Source organism: Anthonomus grandis, chromosome 12 (assembly GCF_022605725.1).
Source record: "Anthonomus grandis grandis chromosome 12, icAntGran1.3, whole genome shotgun sequence".
In the NCBI taxonomy this organism is placed as follows: domain Eukaryota; kingdom Metazoa; phylum Arthropoda; class Insecta; order Coleoptera; family Curculionidae; genus Anthonomus; species Anthonomus grandis.
In genome coordinates this window covers 5,040,575-5,058,398 of record NC_065557.1, presented here as the reverse complement: position 1 = coordinate 5,058,398, position 17,824 = coordinate 5,040,575, and the positions used below count along the sequence as shown (strand labels likewise).

At 34.8% G+C, this 17,824-nt stretch overlaps 2 protein-coding genes across 2 annotated transcripts in view; both read left to right on the top strand.

The window, feature by feature from the left end:
• Nucleotides 1-6,203, top strand: part of LOC126742909 (LEM protein 2-like) — a 40,171-nt gene extending 33,968 nt beyond the window's left edge. Inside the window, exons 10-11 of the mRNA XM_050449770.1 lie at nt 1,624-1,911; nt 5,675-6,203. Coding sequence (XP_050305727.1) covers nt 1,624-1,911; nt 5,675-5,789 — 403 coding nt within the window. The 3' untranslated portion in view covers nt 5,790-6,203. The remainder of the gene's footprint in view (nt 1-1,623; nt 1,912-5,674) is intronic.
• A 1,176-nt stretch (nt 6,204-7,379) lies between these two features.
• Nucleotides 7,380-17,748, top strand: LOC126743096 (actin-related protein 2/3 complex subunit 1A-B). Its single transcript, XM_050450044.1, has 3 exons — nt 7,380-7,633; nt 7,697-8,301; nt 17,187-17,748. Exons 1-3 carry the CDS (start codon nt 7,564-7,566, stop codon nt 17,631-17,633), a joined length of 1,122 nt encoding a protein of 373 aa, XP_050306001.1. The 5' UTR covers nt 7,380-7,563; the 3' UTR covers nt 17,634-17,748.
• The last annotated feature ends 76 nt before the right edge of the window (nt 17,749-17,824 follow it).

The following is a 17,824-nucleotide window of genomic DNA, read 5'->3' as shown; positions in this document are numbered from 1 at the left end:
GAGATAAAGAGCAAGCCACAAATTATCGTCCAATCGCTCTCCTTCCAACATTATCGAAGATCATAGAAAGATTGGTTAGAAAAAGGCTATTATCATTCCTGTTTAAATATAAAATACTAACTCCCCATCAATTTGGCTTCTTGAGTAATAAATGCACTAATGATGCTATGTTCTCCCTTTTTAACAGTGTTTACTCCAGTATAAACAATCATCATTCAACAGCAACTATTTTCTGTGATTTCTCCAAGGCTTTTGATTGTGTAAACCATACTATCTTGATCAAAAAATTACAGTACTATGGGTTCAGAGGAACGCCTCTCGAATGGTTTAAGTCCTATCTTAGCTACAGAAGTCAGCTTGTAAAGGTTGATACGACCATGTCTTCTAGCAGACCAATAGAATGTGGGGTACCTCAAGGTTCAGTTCTAGGCCCAATTCTGTTTCTGCTGTTTATTAATGATATGGCCCATCTTAACATTAGCGGCAAAATCTGTCTCTTTGCCGATGATACTAGCTTTACATGGAATCAATCCGGACGTTGCGGCACTTCATTCAACTATTGCTAAAGACCTTATCAACATTAAATCGTGGTGCGATTCGATCTTCTCTGATTAAACATCTCAAAAACTAAAGTCTTATCTTATAAAGGTACTAACCAACCCTTTGTACTTAGCAACACCAGCTTGGACGTTGTTGAATCTGTGAAATTTTTGGGACTTTGTTGACAGCTCTTTGAAATGGGAATTACATATTGATGTTTTATCTAAAAAATTAAGTTCAGCTTGTTTTGCCATAAGATCAGTTTCCAGGGAATTAAATCTTTTGTCATCAAGAACAGTGTATTATGCCCTTTTTGAGTCCCATCTTTGTTACGCCCTTCCATTCTGGGGCACATGCTGTGTGACTCGATAGTCGAGCTCACTGCCAAGAAATGTTTAAAAGATTTAAAATATTAACTTTTCCACCTTTATTCATTCTTGAATCTATTTGCTTGGTTCGCAAGCATATATCAGAAATTCCTAATAGACCATCTCGCGATTATCCACTTCGAAACGCCGAGCATGATCTTTATGTGCCAATCCCAAGGTCAGAATTAATAAAAAGCTCTATTCTTTACGGAGCTAAAAAATGCACAATCATCTGCCTTTGAAAATTAAATCATTGACATCTTTTCCTCGATTTCGCAATGCTTTGAAATCATATTTACTGGAGAGAGCTTTATAAACAGTAGATGATTTTTTTTTAATATTAATTTTCAGTACGTATCATGGACGCACTGGCTAATTATTAAATTTTTTACGATGTAGAATAGCAATATTTTGTATTGTTAAATTTTTATAAAATTTTGTATGACTTTTTAAACATTGTATTAATGTTTTTGACTGTTTTTGTTACTATTTTTATTTACTTTCCTATTTTCTTACTTTTTACATTTAGTATAAGAAATTTGACCAGGTACATTTATGTCTTTTGTACCCAGTTTTGTATATATTTATTTAGTACTTGTATTTTGGTTTCTATATTTGTGTGTTTTTCTTTTTATGTATAGCTTTGTCTACAAAATTTTTTGACAATAAAGCATATTTGATTGATTGATTGATAAACGTATATTATTATTGATAGTAACGTGTCCCGCAAAGGAGTATGGCAGGGTCAGGCGTTCGACACCGATCCAGGTTCCGCCAACTCGATGACCTTCTCGCCCACCCCCTGCCTTAAGATCCGCGGCATGTTAGAGGAGGGCGCCGCCCCCGTGACCGCCACGGCCGCCCGCGACGCCGTCCTATCAAAAGTCGCGCATCGTTGCCACGTCTTACACTGTCAGGCGGAGGTGGCGAGCGGCGTCGTTTATTTGAAATGCGGCGACGAGGAAGACGCCAACGTCGCTTTTAAGAATTTACACGGATGGTGGTAAGAATTATTAAGGAATTTTATGTTTTTCAGTTACTTGATTTTATATGTACACAGGGTATAAATAAATAGATGCGAAAAAAATCAGAGGCTGATTCTTGGGTAAATTTTAAGAAAAAAACTTTATATGAACGTATGTCTTAAAAGGTGTAACTTTTCTCTAATGAAATTTGGTATGCATTTTCTGAGGCTCACTAATTTTTTTTATTTGTACCAGTGACGTTCGTGTAAGGTTTAAACTAAATATTTTTGATGAAAAATATGGTACGCTACTTTTTTAAAAAAATTTTGTAATTCTCATTTATTTCTGAGCAAATTTGATCTCTTGACTTTCTTTTGTTCGAGGTTGCGTATTCCATTAAAAAATAAAATCCATCTACCTAAATGTATTACGTGTTTATTATTAAATGTTAAGATGTGATTCTAAGTTTTGTTTTAAACCAAATGAAAGAAATTGAAAAATTTTGAAAATGATCACCCTCTGCCATTATGCAAGAGTCTATATGTCGGCGAATACGGCACAAGAATTAATGATTTGATTTCTCAAGCCATCAATATCCAGTTCCGGAATCCTGTACACCAAAATTTTTAAATAACCCCGTGTGGTAGGTAAAATCTAGTGGATTTCATATCTGGTGACCGAGGTGGCCAAAACTAAGGACCTCCTCGGCCTATCCAACGATTTCGATACGTTTCGTCTAAATAACGACGTTCTAATAAGCTAAAATGGGCAGGAGCCCCATCGTGCATAAACCACATTATTCTTCTAGGGGTTACATTTAGAGGTACCGCCTCAAGAAGTCCCAATAAGGTGCTCTCCAATGATTCCAACTCATAAATTTAAAAAAATTGTTGTTGGCGATGAGCTTCAACTATACCATGGGGATCTTCATCTGCCCAAATGTGCTTATTATGGTAGTTAATGATGGCCTCTCGGGAAAAATTAGCTTTGTCGGTAAACAGAATCTGCCTTAAAAACTGAGGGTTGTTCTCAATGACTTCGGGGTAATAGAGCCTGGACTCGTTGCACGTGATATGGATTTAATAACTGATCCTTTAAAATAGTCCATACCGTCATATGATTGACATGTAGCTGCAGACCTTTTCTAGTACTAGTGTCAGGTTGTTCATCAAGTAAATTAAGGGTAATTCTGCAGTTTAGCGGCTTTTGTTAAAACTATCAAAAAATGGTCGGTTTTTTTGCAAAATGGGCGAATTTGGATATATATTTTTCACTAAGAGTGGCGGAAAGCCAAATTTTATCACGAAGAGGGTGTTATCGCGCACTAAATCACTCACTATGGGACATAAATAGAATAACGTCATTAGAATAACCCTGTATTCGATTAGTTTTGACAACAAATAGGCTACAACTAAGGTGAGGTTAGGTGTGGTGTTGCCAGTTCTGTCGTCTACTGCGTTTTGTCGCTCTGCAGCTTCAGCCTTGTCCCCAGTGTGGCTGACTCATGAGTGCCTTCTCTAAAGTGGCGAATTCAATCTATATTTTTTAGTCACGTGACATGTTAGGTATTATGCGTAAAATAAATTCACAAAAACTGTTTTTACCTTTTCTTGGTGGGTTGTCGACTCTGGGAGTATGTGTGCAGTGTTTTGGTTTGTTCCGTTTCTCTATCACCGCGAGGCGAACATAAGGCGCTGCGCACAGACCATATATATACCCAACCCAACCCAACTCAATCCAACCCAACCCAGCTCAACCCAACCCAACCCATCCCATCCCAACCCTTTTTTTTTTTTTTTTTTTTTTTTTGAGAGGTTTGGGAAAATCTGCTAGCAGACTACCCCCCATGCCTTGGCGTTCTGGCGCATGGGAGAGTGTGGGGTTGGAAAAAAAAAAGATCTACCGACCCACTAAAAACCCTTTCCTCTTTGAAAATAGCTCCTTGGAGGGCTGTCTGGCACCGTCCGTTTGGACCTAACATCGGACACCCTCCAGCCTAATTTGTCTTCTGTATCTTATATGAGCTTTTCTTCTCTTTCTTTGTCCTGTACCATCTTTCTCATCATCTTTTCCACGGCATTCCAGTCTTCCTTGCTTCTTAGCATAGTGTCTACCAGGTTTTCAATTGTCAGTTTTTCCCCAATTTCGATTTCTGCTGCCAGCCTCGTTCTGTCAAAACGGGTACATTTAAACAGCATGTGTTCTGCCGTGTCAAACTCGCAGTCCCCATAGATGCAAGCTGGGGAGTCTTTTCTCTTATACTTATATAAATATTGTGCGAAACACCCGTGTCCTGTAAGGAATTGTGTGACTGCGTACTGAACCTCTCCATATCTTCTTTCCACCCACGGTCTAATCTGTGGAATAAGTTGCCTTGTCCAATTTGCAACACTCCCCCCGGTACTAAATGCTTCCTGCCAACGATCAATTGTCTCTTGCCTTTCCATTTTCATTGATCCGTTTCCTTACCCCGTCTGATAACTCTATGCTTCCCGCTGCTTGTTCCCATGCCTGCTATCCCATCCCAACCCAACCCAACCCAACCCAACCCAACCCAACCCAATCCAATCCAATCCAATCCAATCCAACCCAACCCAAACCAAGCCAAACCAACCTCACAACGGGGAGCGTAAGCTCCCCGTTAAATAACACCCAACTCATTAAACAACAATCATTAACACTCCCCGGTCTCATTAACGTTATCATCACACCCAACGGGTTCAGCAAGAGTTCATCAACACCCAACGGGGAGCTTACGCTCTCCGTTGGGTGTTGATGGAATGGGATGGGATTCAAATAGAGAGAAAAATTCTCCACTTTAGAGAAAGCCAGACTGGAGACAAGGCTTTAGCTGCAGAGTGACAAAACGCAACAAAACTGGCAACACCACACCTAACCTAAACTCAGTTGTCACCTATTTGTTGACAAAACTAATGGTATACAAGGTTAATCTAATGATTAATCGCGTCCTATAGTGAGTGATTTAGTGCGTGATAACACCCTCTTCGTGATAAAATTTGGCTTTCCGCCACTCTTAGTGAAAAATATATATCGAAATCTACCTACTTTGCAAAAAACCCGACCATTTTTCGTTAGTTTTGACAAAAGCCGCTAAACTGCAGAATTACCAAATTAAGTACCGCTTCTTCCAATTCCGGTGTTCAAATATCGCGTTGAAAAGTTCCAGTTTCTCATAGTTTTTGATGAAGGCGGGCAAATAATGTCTGATGAAGTGACATTCGTTAAGGGTACATTTCAGCATACATTCTAGATACTTGCAATGAACTTCCGTTAGCAAGACTATAAACCAAATGCATATCGGTCATTTCTGCATTTGAATAATGTCAGAGACAAGAACTGACAATCAATCAACAATCATCAGCAGACATTTAACAGGTTAATATATTATTTCAAAGGTTAAGTAAACAGTGGTGTACCATATTTTTCATCAAAAATATTTACTTTAAACTTTGCACGAACGTCACTAATGCAAATAAAAAAAATTAGTGAGTCTCAGAAAATGCCTTTTGATGCATACCACATATTACTAAAATATCTACAGGGGTTTCACAGGTATTGGAAAAAAACATATATTTTTCTTCAATCTTTACCACCCGGTATCTCGAAAAGTTACACCTTTTAGGACATACGTTCATATGAAGTTTTTTCCTTAAAATTTATCCAAGAATCAGCCTCTGAACTTTTTCGTATCTATTTATTTACACCCTGTATATAAATTTTTTTAAACTTAGACATCCTGTAGTCGTTGTACACACACTGACATAAAAAATGTGGTTCTAGGTACTCCGGTCAGTTGGTGACGGTGAAATTCTTAAGATCGGAACGGTACCAGCAACGGTTCCCGGACGCCCCCTCGGGACCCCCTTATTTAAAAAGTCCCAACCCGTGCGAATGAACTTTGACTGAGTAACGTTAACTTTAGTATTAAATTGGTTGATTTTGGGAAAATTTATTAATGTTTTCTCGTTTTATTTTGTTTTCCCAAAAATCAACGGTTTTGGGTTTTGATTATTATTCTGACTGATTTCTTAACGATGTGAGATTTTTTTATTACGCCTCCCCTTCTGTCGCATTGGAAATTGACAAATGACATTTGATCTGTCATCGGGCCATGGCTGGGGCAGGTAGGTGTAAGATTAAGGTAAAAGCGCCTCAATGTTCTTTAGAAAATTAGTTTGTAAGTTTCGTTTTGTTTATAAATAATTACTTGTGAGTATACATTCTCTGTTTAGTTTTACTAACTTGTCTTATTCGGTTGTATTTTATTTTATTATTAATAACAATAAATAAATGTTCGATTTGTATTTTTTTCTGTTGTTTCATTTTATTTATTTATTTTACCAAACCTTGTCTAAAACAACATATATGCTTAACAGATGAAAAGTAATTATACAAAACCAATAAACTGAAAATACTAAATACTTAGGTAAACAGCATATAAAACTTAACAGTCTACAAAAATTGATTTGACTCAAAAACAACCGAAAGTATACTACAGGCAAAAGAGAATTAAATGGAGAGTTTATGATGTCCTATAATAAGACAAAGTTTTGTATGTCAGTGTAATTTTAATTATTATAATCCGCTAAGCGCTTTCGGTCTGTTAAACCATCTTCAGAGCTGCTCCGTGACAATAAGCAAAATGATTATGAAATGACGTAATACAAACAAATTTAATAGCTTTTTTAAATTTAGGCAATGGGTTCAATACCTTGTACCTCGCTCCACATTTTTAAAGCAACGTATTTTTTTTCAATTCTTACAATCTGTCATTAGTGTCAATGTCAACTTGAATTTTTTTAAGGAGACCCGGCAACCTCGATAAATGATTTACTGACGTCAATTGTCACATCTGTCATTAGTGTCAAATGACAAAGTTGACTTGAATTTTCATTTTATGGTAAATTTAATTTTTTTTTTAAATAAAGGCAATGGTTATCTCTCAATGTTAAGGAAAAAATTTTAATATCTCATCAAGACTAGGCAAGGTGGACAAATACTCAACTAATGTCAGATTGTGATCGATAAAATAAATCTCAATATCCAAAAAAATTGGCCATGACTGAGGTCAGACGTCTAAAAAATAGTACGTGGGCAGATGTAGTCAAATTTTATGAATCAAATGTTTAAATTTTTTTTAAAAATTCCCAAACATTTATTTATTTAATGGAATGATTAAATATCGCTTAGAATATAACTTTATGACTCTTTCCACAGAAAATTTTGCGATTTAAACATGCACGCCATGTGACAATACAAGCAACACCGGCACACGGACTATTCGCGGCACATCAAAGATTCTAATAGATCTCTAAACATGGACTATATCAACGTACACTTGAAAAAAAAAAACACATTTTTATTAAGATTTGGCAATGTAGCGAATTATTCTAACGAACGTCAGCAGTGTCAATGTCAACGATAATTTTTTTAAGGAGACTTGGCAACCTCGATAGGTATTTACGTCAATTGTCACCATCTGTCACTTGTGTCAATATCAACTTGACAACTCACAGAGACAGAGAGTTACAAAACAAAAATAAATAAATAAAAACCCATTTTGAATCGATAACTATCCACGACGGCTTCTTGAATACACAAAAACGGTCGGATTCGTGTTGACTGACCAGAGTCCGCGAATTTTGAGAATATAATTCTTCGATCCCGTCATGACGGAAAGCCACAAGTTCGGCACCTTGAGCCCCATTACCTGCCATGCCTGGAACAAGGATAGAACCCGTAAGTTTCTTTATACATTAAACTCTCGAACCAGTAACTGAACACTCAAATCACTTTGAACAGAAATAGCGTTTTCACCGAACAACCATGAAGTTGAGGTGCACCAGCGCAATGGCAACGACTGGAAACTCTTGGACACATTGAACCAACACGATTTACGCGTGATGGGCATCGATTGGGCCCCGAACACCAACAGAATCGTTACGTGTGCGGCTGACCGTAACGCTTACGTGTGGAGTCAAGACTCAACGGGCAAATGGAAACCCACTCTGGTCCTCCTAAGAATTAACAGGGCGGCCACTTGCGTAAAATGGTCCCCAAACGAGAACAAATTCGCGGTGGGATCCGGGGCGCGTCTCATCTCGATTTGCTACTTTGAAAGTGAAAATGACTGGTGGGTTTCCAAACATATTAAAAAGCCCATTAGGTCTACAGTGTCTACTTTGGATTGGCATCCAAATAATGTGCTTCTGGCCACCGGTAGTGCCGATTTTAAGGTTAGGGTTTTCTCGGCCTTTATTAAGGATATTGAAAAGATGCCCGAGGGGACTGCTTGGGGACCCAAGATGCCTTTGGGGCAACTGATGGCTGAGTATGTTAACTCCCCACTTGGTGGCGGATGGATTCATTGTGTTAGTTTTTCACCCGACGGATCCAAAGTTGCTTGGGTGAGTATACTGTTACTTTTGTGGGGTGAGTCCATAAGTAGTTTATTAGTCTGAGTAGTGTGGATAATGTGCCCCTGGATTATAATAATAATAGTTTATTAATGGTGATAAAATGAATGCACAACCCATCTTTTGCAGATGATGCTTTATTTTATTTTACTACTTTAAACACACATGAACATCAAGTTAAATTAAATAAGATCGATCTATGAGTGGTGTAATTTAAATTATTTAAAGGGGAACATCTGTAATAGCAATAATAATAATATCCTTTATTTGCCAACAAAGTCGTATACAGGATGACAAAGTAATGTCATACAAAGGAGGATCTAGCTCCCATAGGATACATTAATTTTGCTTATCTAGAATTCATAGAGGCAATAGCCTTATATAAACAAAGTATCAAAATTCAAAATAAATATTCTAAATATCTAACATAAGTTAAAATTATTATCTAAAAGTAAAATTATAGAAACATTTAATCTGCAACCAGTGGTAAACAGCTTTTTAAATTGGACTGTAGATTTGATGCTTCTAATATCAGCAGGTAGCATGCAATAAGCCCTGATGGCCATATAATGAGAACCCCTTTCATAGTAAGCTGAATTATGCAATGGAATGCGGAGATCACTTCTATGTTGTGTAATCATAGTCACATCCTCAGTGTACATTGCCCTATTCTCAACAAACAAATGATTGTGTTTTTTCACGAATAACACCAAGGAAGAAAAGTATAAGGAGGGAAGGGTGAGTATTTTTAGTTTGCTGAAGTAAGGTCTAAAGGGAGTTCTATAGGTCAGGCCCAATAAACAATGAATGATACGCTTTTGCATTCTAAATATATCTAGAACAAAACAAAATATTTGATAATAGCAAAGGAATGTTTTTAAAGACACTTACCAGCACAGGTAAATATAAAAATAGGGGAACATTCAATAGAATGTGTAACAAAAATTAAATACTTTGGCATATGGATAGATGGGGACTTAAATTTAAAGGTCATGCAGTTGAGGTCATTAAGAAAATTTCATATAAAATTTATTATTTATCTAGATGGTTCACCTTACTTAAGCTTATGGACAAAAAAAACTATTTACAATGTACTTATCTTGCCTCACTTTAATTATTGTTCTAGTGTATTATTTTTATTAAAACAAAATGAGTTGTCCCAACTTCAAAAGTTACAAAATAGGGCTATGTGTATAATAATATTTGTCAGATCTGACTTTAGTAGTAGTAGTAGTAGTAGTAGTAGTAGTAGTAGTAGTAGTAGTAGTAGTAGTAGTAGTAGTAGTAGTAGTAGTAGTATACAATAAAATCGCAAATAGAATCACCCAAAGCAGAATCATATGCAACAATTTTACAACACAAGCCCATAGTTAAAAGCAGCAGTAGAGCAGGTTTACCTGCAATTGTTATGAAGCCCAAAAAAAACCAAAGTTCGGAACAAAGCCGGAAGGACATTCAAACTTTAATAGACCCTTCAAAGTTAAGGGTTGGTATAAGAAACATTAAAGAGGCCAAACACGGAAAATTTTGTGGTAAAATGCGACACAGAGAAGGACATTGAACGTTTGAAAAACGAGATGGAAGAAAAGCTCAAGGAACAATTTACTGTTGAGCTTCCAAAAAAAATTTCACCCAGGATAAAAATTGTGGGATACACTGGTGGACAAGTACTGGACCAAGTGGAAGCCAAAATTCGGAAGCAAAATAAATGGATAGACGCAAAGGACCATTTAAAAGTAACATACATCAGGCAGAACAACAATCAAGAAAAGGATAGTGTAATTTATGCGGAATGCTCAGGGGGATTGTTGGACAAAATGATACATTATGGGAAAGTATTCATGGATTGGCAGCGTCTGCCAGTATATGAAGATCTGACCGTTTCACGTTGCTACAGGTGCCAGGGTTTTCAGCATAAAAGCACCAAATGCACCACAAACGAAGTGTGTGGAAAATGTGCTGGAAACCATGGCACACGGGAATGTAACCAACAGTTAAAACTATGTGTAAATTGTACGGTTGCTAACCAGAAATACAAACTTAAACTCAAAACGGATCACTCAGCTCTCGACCAGGAATGCCCAACTTTGAAATATCAAATAGGAATTTTGAGAAGTAAAATTGACTATTCATAAATAAATGGTACTTAACAACCAAGATGCTATTTTAGAGGAACTAAGTATGGAAAGTGACATTCAAGGGGAAATGGTGGACGAAAAGAGGTTAGAATGTCTTAAAAATAAAAAATGTTTAATAAGTTTAATTCATTTTAATATTAGAAGCCTATATAAGAATATTGACAACCTAATTACTTTTTTAGAAACTTATAAATTGCAAAATATAGATGTCATTGTACTAACTGAAACCTATCAAATCGCAACAGTAGACCATTGTAACATTCCGGGGTATAATGTTTTTTATAATGAAGCAAACTACAATAAAAATGATGGTGTGGTTATACTTGTCAAAGAACATTTCAATGTGGAGTTTTCTTTTACTCTATTGCCGAATTCTATGGCAACATTAAGCCGAATAAATTTTGAAATAAATGGTTATTCTATTAGCCTAACAGCAACATATAAACCACCCCCTATTCCTAAGTCTAATTTTATAAGTGATTTACACTGTTTTCTGGAAACAATAAAATTTTCGAACATAGAGATTTTTGTGGGAGACATTAATATAAATTTATTAGAAAAAGATGATAACCAAGTAGCAAGTTATCATGCTATGATGAATGCTCTTGGTTTTCAGTCATACATTAATTCAGTAACAAGAAATATTTCAAAAAGTTGCCTTGATCATTTGTTTATAAATCAAAAATTAAAGTCCAATATATTATGTTTTGAATCTTATATTATAGAAGAGGACATCACAGATCATAGCCCAATAATGCTTCATATAAGCCAAAAAGAACCAAAGGAAAATTTAACATCAACACAGAAAAAAAGAAGTAAAATTGATATCTCTAAATTTAAACAGCTTCTACAGAATTTTGATTGGTCAATTGTATTAAATGAAAATAACTCTGAAATTGCTACAAACATTTTTTTAGAAAAATACCAACAGTTGTTAGCAGATGCAACAAAAACTTCTAAAAAATCTTCATTCTAAAAAATCCAAAATACAAAAAAATTAAAGCATGGATTACTAATGGTATTATTACCTCAATCAGAACAAGGGATAAAATGAAGAAAAAATTATCAAAAAATTATTGTCCCATTCTAGAAAAAACATATAAAGACTACAGAAATAATTTAAACAAACTTATACATAAACAAAAAAATCAATATTACAAAAATCAAATAGAAATTAACAAAAATAACATGAAAAAACTTTACGAAATAATCAAAGATGCCACTTATGAAAATTGTAATAACAAAGACACTTTTCTAAATATAAAGAATAAAAATAATGCAAATTTCAGTAGTCCACTTGAGGCATCTAATTATTGTAATGAGTACTACATTAATATAGGGGTTGACATGGAAAAAGCAATTCCACCACCACAATATGTTCAACAATTGGAGCCTCCAATAACAAACTCCGTTTACCTAATCCCAATAACAAAAAATGAACTAATAAAATACATCTCAGAACTAAAAACGAATAGCTCCCCTGGACATGATGGTATAAGGGCCGATCTTATAAAAAAGACCCATTTAGAAATTATAAACCCACTTTTACATATACTAAATTTAATTTTAGAAACAGGTGAAATACCTTCACAATTTAAAATTACAATTGTAACTCCCATTCACAAAAAAGGTACCAAAACCTTAATAAATAATTATCGACCTGTCAGCCTCATTAGTAACTTTTCAAAAATTTGTGAAAAATGCATAAAACATAGAATAACAAACTTTTTTAAACTAAACAATGTTTTATCCACAAACCAATTTGGATTTGTTGAGGCATGTAGTACAGAAGATGCGATGCATAGGTTAATAACTGAGGTTGTAAATAATTTAAACTCAAATAAAAGGTGTTTAGCGGTATTTTTGGATCTTGCCAAAGCATTTGATACCGTCCCTCATAGGGATCTTCTCAATGTACTTGAAAGATATGGAATAAGGGGAAGAGCCCTTCAGCTCTTCTCTAGTTATCTGTCGGAGCGGTATCAGATGGTAAGGCTAAATAATGTGTTGAGTGAAAAACGAAAAATAAAAATTGGCATTCCTCAAGGAACGGTCTTAGGCCCGATATTATTTATAACATATTTAAACTCCCTTTTAAAATTACAGATTGATGGGTTAACAGTATCTTATGCTGATGACACGGCAATTGTTGTTTCGGGAGATTCTTGGGAAAGCATAAGGGACAAATCCATGAACATATTGGTAGAAATAAAAAACTGGCTAGAAACTTCTAAACTAACTTTGAATTTAACAAAAACTAATTACATAGCTTTTTCTTTGACTAATGTAAATAGACCTGAGTATACCTCGATTTTATTTAATGATGATTGCATTAAGGAGACCTCATCTACAAAATATCTCGGTATTATAATCGACAAAAATTTAAAGTGGAAAACACATATTGATTATGTCTCCAACAAAATCCGAAAACTTGTTCATAAATTTTACTTGCTAAGAGAATTTTTGAATAAAAAAACACTCACTATCATTTATAAAGCATTTGTAGAGTCAATTTTAAAATACGGAATACTGGTGTGGGGAGGACTTTATAATAACAGCTTATATAAGTTAAATATAATACAGAAGTACATTTTAAAAATAATTCTTAAGAAAAACCGTTTATATCCTTCTAATTTGCTTTTTAATAAAGATATTCTAGATATTAGATCGTTATATATACTTGCAACATGTTCCTATATACACACTCAACCTAACTTAAAGATTTTGATAGATCATTCCTATGAAACAAGAGCTAGATATCACGAACACATAAAAATTCCGACAAGTTTAAATAATCTTAATCTGAGGTATATAAACTACTTTGGCCCAAAACTTTATAACTTATTACCAAGAGAGGTAAAAATATGTTCTAGAATGAAAAGATTTAAATTACTAACAAAGAATGTAATCTTTGAAAATCACCATCAATTTGTAAGGATTTTGAACTAGTTATTGTGATTTTATGTCTATTTGGGTAGATTTTAGAGATCTATGATGTTAACATTATTAATCTTTTGATTGTATATGCAAATTGTTATAGTAGAATTGTTTTTGTTTTGGTTTTCACGGTGTAGAATAATATTACAAATAAATGTAATAAATTATTAGAAAACTTTACTACGCACATACAGATGTTTTTACATCTAGGTGTTGAGTACTAAGACTTGTATTAGATATAGCTATAGTTTAATTTTTGAAATAATTAAATAATATCATTCTATTGTAATAACTGATATATTGTGAAATAAATATATTTTCTAGAAGAAGTTTCTTCTAAGAAACAAATACAAATACAAATACAAAAATACATAAACATGTAGAGAATAAAGACTTTTCACTGTCTGGTAACTTTGAATGTGCTGCTGCTCTTCTCCAGGCTGTAAATAGTGTTCATATTTTAGTTTTTTGTATATATCGTCCTCCTAGCTCTGATTTTAAAACTTTTATTGAATACTCTGAGAAATTGTTAAAGCTTTTATATAAACCTAATATTTTAATGTGTTTTTGTGGTGATTTTTACTATGATTTTTTTTCCAGATGTAAAGAAGCAGTACATATTGTGGACGCATTTAGCTCATATGGTCTTAAACTAGTTTTTTCGGAACCTTCTAGAACTCAGGGATCATCCTGTACCTTGATTGATAATATATTCACTAACGTTGCACTGTTTTCAACTGAAACCTTGGAAGTAGCGTTTTCTGATCATTGTGCTCAGATACTGAGTTTTGACTTGGGAAACCCAATCAGTCACGATTCAAGCAAATTTTCTATGAGTTCTAGATCCTTTTCTGATAAAAACATACGCTATTTTAACAACTTGTTGTCCAAAGAGCATTGGCTGTCAGTTATTGAGACTCTGGATTTTTAAAGTAAATTTTCTTACTTCTTTGACACATTTTGCAGTTTATTTAATATGAGCTTTCCTTATTGAAGCCATATCACAGAAAGTCTCATCAGTGGATTTTAATTAATAATTATTGATAAACATTGATAATTAATATGGGCAAGCAATTGAGGCTACTTCATTTTCAACTAAAGACCGTTCCTGACCATGAGTTACTGACATCCTATGGAAGGAGATTGAAGGTACATAGAGAAAATATTGTAAATGCTAAAAAAGCCTATAATTCAGCAAAGTTGCTTACTTCTAACAATATAACTCGAGCCTCATGGGAAATTATTAACTCAATTACGAACTTTTCAAATCGCGGAACAAAGTGTGTTCCTAATTTGGTTACTGATAATGGAAAGAAAGTTACTGGCAACATCAATATTGCTTATACATTTAATAATTTTTTTGTACAATCAGTGCGAAAGATCACAGATAATTTTCAGGCACCCATGGGAATAAATGTGCCTTTCAACAGTTTATCCCAATCTCTTTTTCTATTCCCTCTCACTGAAGGAGAAACCCTTGAGGAAAGAGTTGACACACCAGGAAAAAGTCATCTGGTGTAGACGAGGTACCTTGTTACTTATTGCTAGCATGTGCTGAGCATATTATCTCTCCACTTACCTATCTTCTAAATTTATCATTTCAGTTTGGCTATTTTCCTAAAGAGCTAAAATCAGCTGTTGTCATACCTCTTCATAAAAAGGGGGAGACAGCAGAAGTGGGTAACTATAGGCCTATTGCTCTCCTCTCTGTATTCTCAAAGATCTTTGAAAAATCTTTTAAAAGAAGACTTATTGCATTTTTAGATTCTTTTGCTTTACTGTCATGTCATCAGTTTGGATTCAGGTCTGGATTCTCTACATCAGATGCTATAATATCTCTTTATACAAATATATTGAATACTTTTGAATTGAAATTAAAATCTGTTGGTATCTTTTTTGATCTTACTAAAGCATTTGATACCATTAATCATGCTTTACTATTAAATAAGATCTTTTATTATGGTATAAGAGGTCTGGCTTATAAATGACTTGAATCATATTTGACAGGTAGAACCCAGGCTGAGAGTTAGTGGTCAGGTGACCATATCTGATTGGGCAACTGTCGTCACTGGGGTTCCACAGGGCAGTGTTCTTGGGCCCATTTTATTTTTACTTTTTATTAATGACTTGCCTCTCCTGGTTAATGACAGCTATATAACACTTTTTGCCGACGATACATCAGCAGTTGTCTCGGGTACTGACTGTCAGTCTATCCACTCAAAAGCCACCAAGTGTATAGCTGATATTGCAGGGTGGTGCCAGAAAAAAGGTCTTTGTTTGAATAGTTTGAAAACCAATTTCATTGTTTTCACTCCGATTCGAGCTATTCAGGACCAGAGCTTACTCTTTAGAGAGCAGTCATCAAGTAGCCTCATCCAACAATACTCCACCAAGTTCTTGGGCATTGTAATTGATAGACATCTATCGTGAGATCCTCAGGTGAAATCTGTGTGCAATAGATTATCCCGCAGCAATTATGCTATCTTGAAACTTCGAGACTATGTGGATGCATATACACTTAAAAGCTTTTATTATGCCTCAGTGCATTCCACTCTATCCAATGCCTTATTAGCTTGGGGTGATTCCTCCAGTATTGGGAGAGTGCTAATAAATCAAAAGCGCATTATACGTACGATGTTTAGACTTTCCTTCAGAGAAACTTGCCGTGGTACTTTTAAAAAAGAAAAAATACTAACTATAATTAACATTTATATCTTGGAGTGCGCATGTCAAGTACATAAAAATCTTTTAAACTAGATGAGACCCGGAGATCCAAATTTTTATGAAACTCGAAATGCAGATAAATTATAGATCATTTTTACCCGGTTGTCACAGGTACAGGATGGTCTGGAAATTATATCTCTCAAAATTTTTAATCATCTCCCATGTAGAATAAAGAGAGCTAAGACTTTTTCAACTTTTAAGAGGGCTCTTAGGACCATGTTAGCTGACTGTCCTTTTTATTCGTTGACAGAGTTCTTTAACTGTAGATTTATTGACTAAATTAAGTTAAATTTGTTTCCTTTCATATCTTTGTAATTTTATACTATTTTTATTAGCATTGTAGTTTTTTATTGACAATTCCTATACATTGTGATGATGTCGATGGAAATAAATGATTTGATTTGAATACTAGATAAACCAAGATTGACTCTAATAAAAGACATGTTACAGGCTTTAAAATGGCTACCAGTCAGAGAGCATCTTCTACTCAATACGCTGACATTTGTCCGTAAGATTAAAATTGGTCATGCTTAACAGTCACATTCTCTGCCGAAATACATGATCATAACACGCGATCTAGAAGTAATTTTTATATACCTAGAGTTTCTCAAGAATGTGCTTAAAATTCATTATTTTTTGATAGCCAATAGAAATCAAAACTATCGAAAGTATAACGTTTTTTAAAAGGGCTTGCAAAAATCATTTAATCGTAAATTTAGTATAATATACATACATATGTTTGTGGCAATTTTATAGTGTTTGTAGGTTATTCAATTCTTTTTTAAAAATATAATATGGTAATTATTAAGTAACCTTGCTGTATAACTTGTATTAGTTTTTGAATAAATAAACGACATATATATATCTAACTTTCTCGAATGCCTTTATCATAGTACTATAGTTTACATATTTTATTTTCTGTTTGTACACTTTTCTTGTTTTTCCATGTGCAAAAATAAAGTGACCGAAATTGGAAAACCCTTAATAAAACTATTATTATTATTATTGACACAAATTATTACTTCCACATTATTCTTTAATGACACTATGAAAACAAAATCTTATTATATTCTCTAGGTGGGTCATGACTCCTCGATAAACGTAGCCGATCCCACCCAAGGCAGCGCCTTCATAAAACTAAAAACGGAATTCCTGCCGTTCCTGAGTTGCACGTGGATCAGCGACAAGACAATTGTCGCGGCAGGACACAGCTGCGTCCCCATTTTATACAAATTAAACGGGAACAGTTTGATTTTTGCCGGGAAACTGGACGCTTCGCAAAAGAAGGAGTCCGGAGGTTTATCGGCGATGCGCATGTTCCACTCGCTGGATAAACAGGCGAGAAGCGAAAACTCCGACACGAGTCTGGATTCGGTGCATCAGAACGCGATTTCTTGTTTGTGTATTTACCAGGGAAGTAAGAGCAGAGCGGCGAAGATAAGCACGAGCGGATTGGATGGGCAGCTGGTCATTTGGGATATTAACTCGTTGGAGAGGTCAATACAGGGATTGAAAATCGAGTGATTTTTGTTTTGTTATTTTGTGGTTTAATGATGCGGATGGCATTTGAAGGTAGAGAATGTGTGCTTTTGTTCAATGAGTGGTGGTTTTTTTGGTTCCAATAAAGAAGTTCCCATCACTTTCAATTTGTTTCAACACCCTCTTAGAAAACGCTGAAATAGATTGAAAATTTATTCAACATAAGAAATACATGC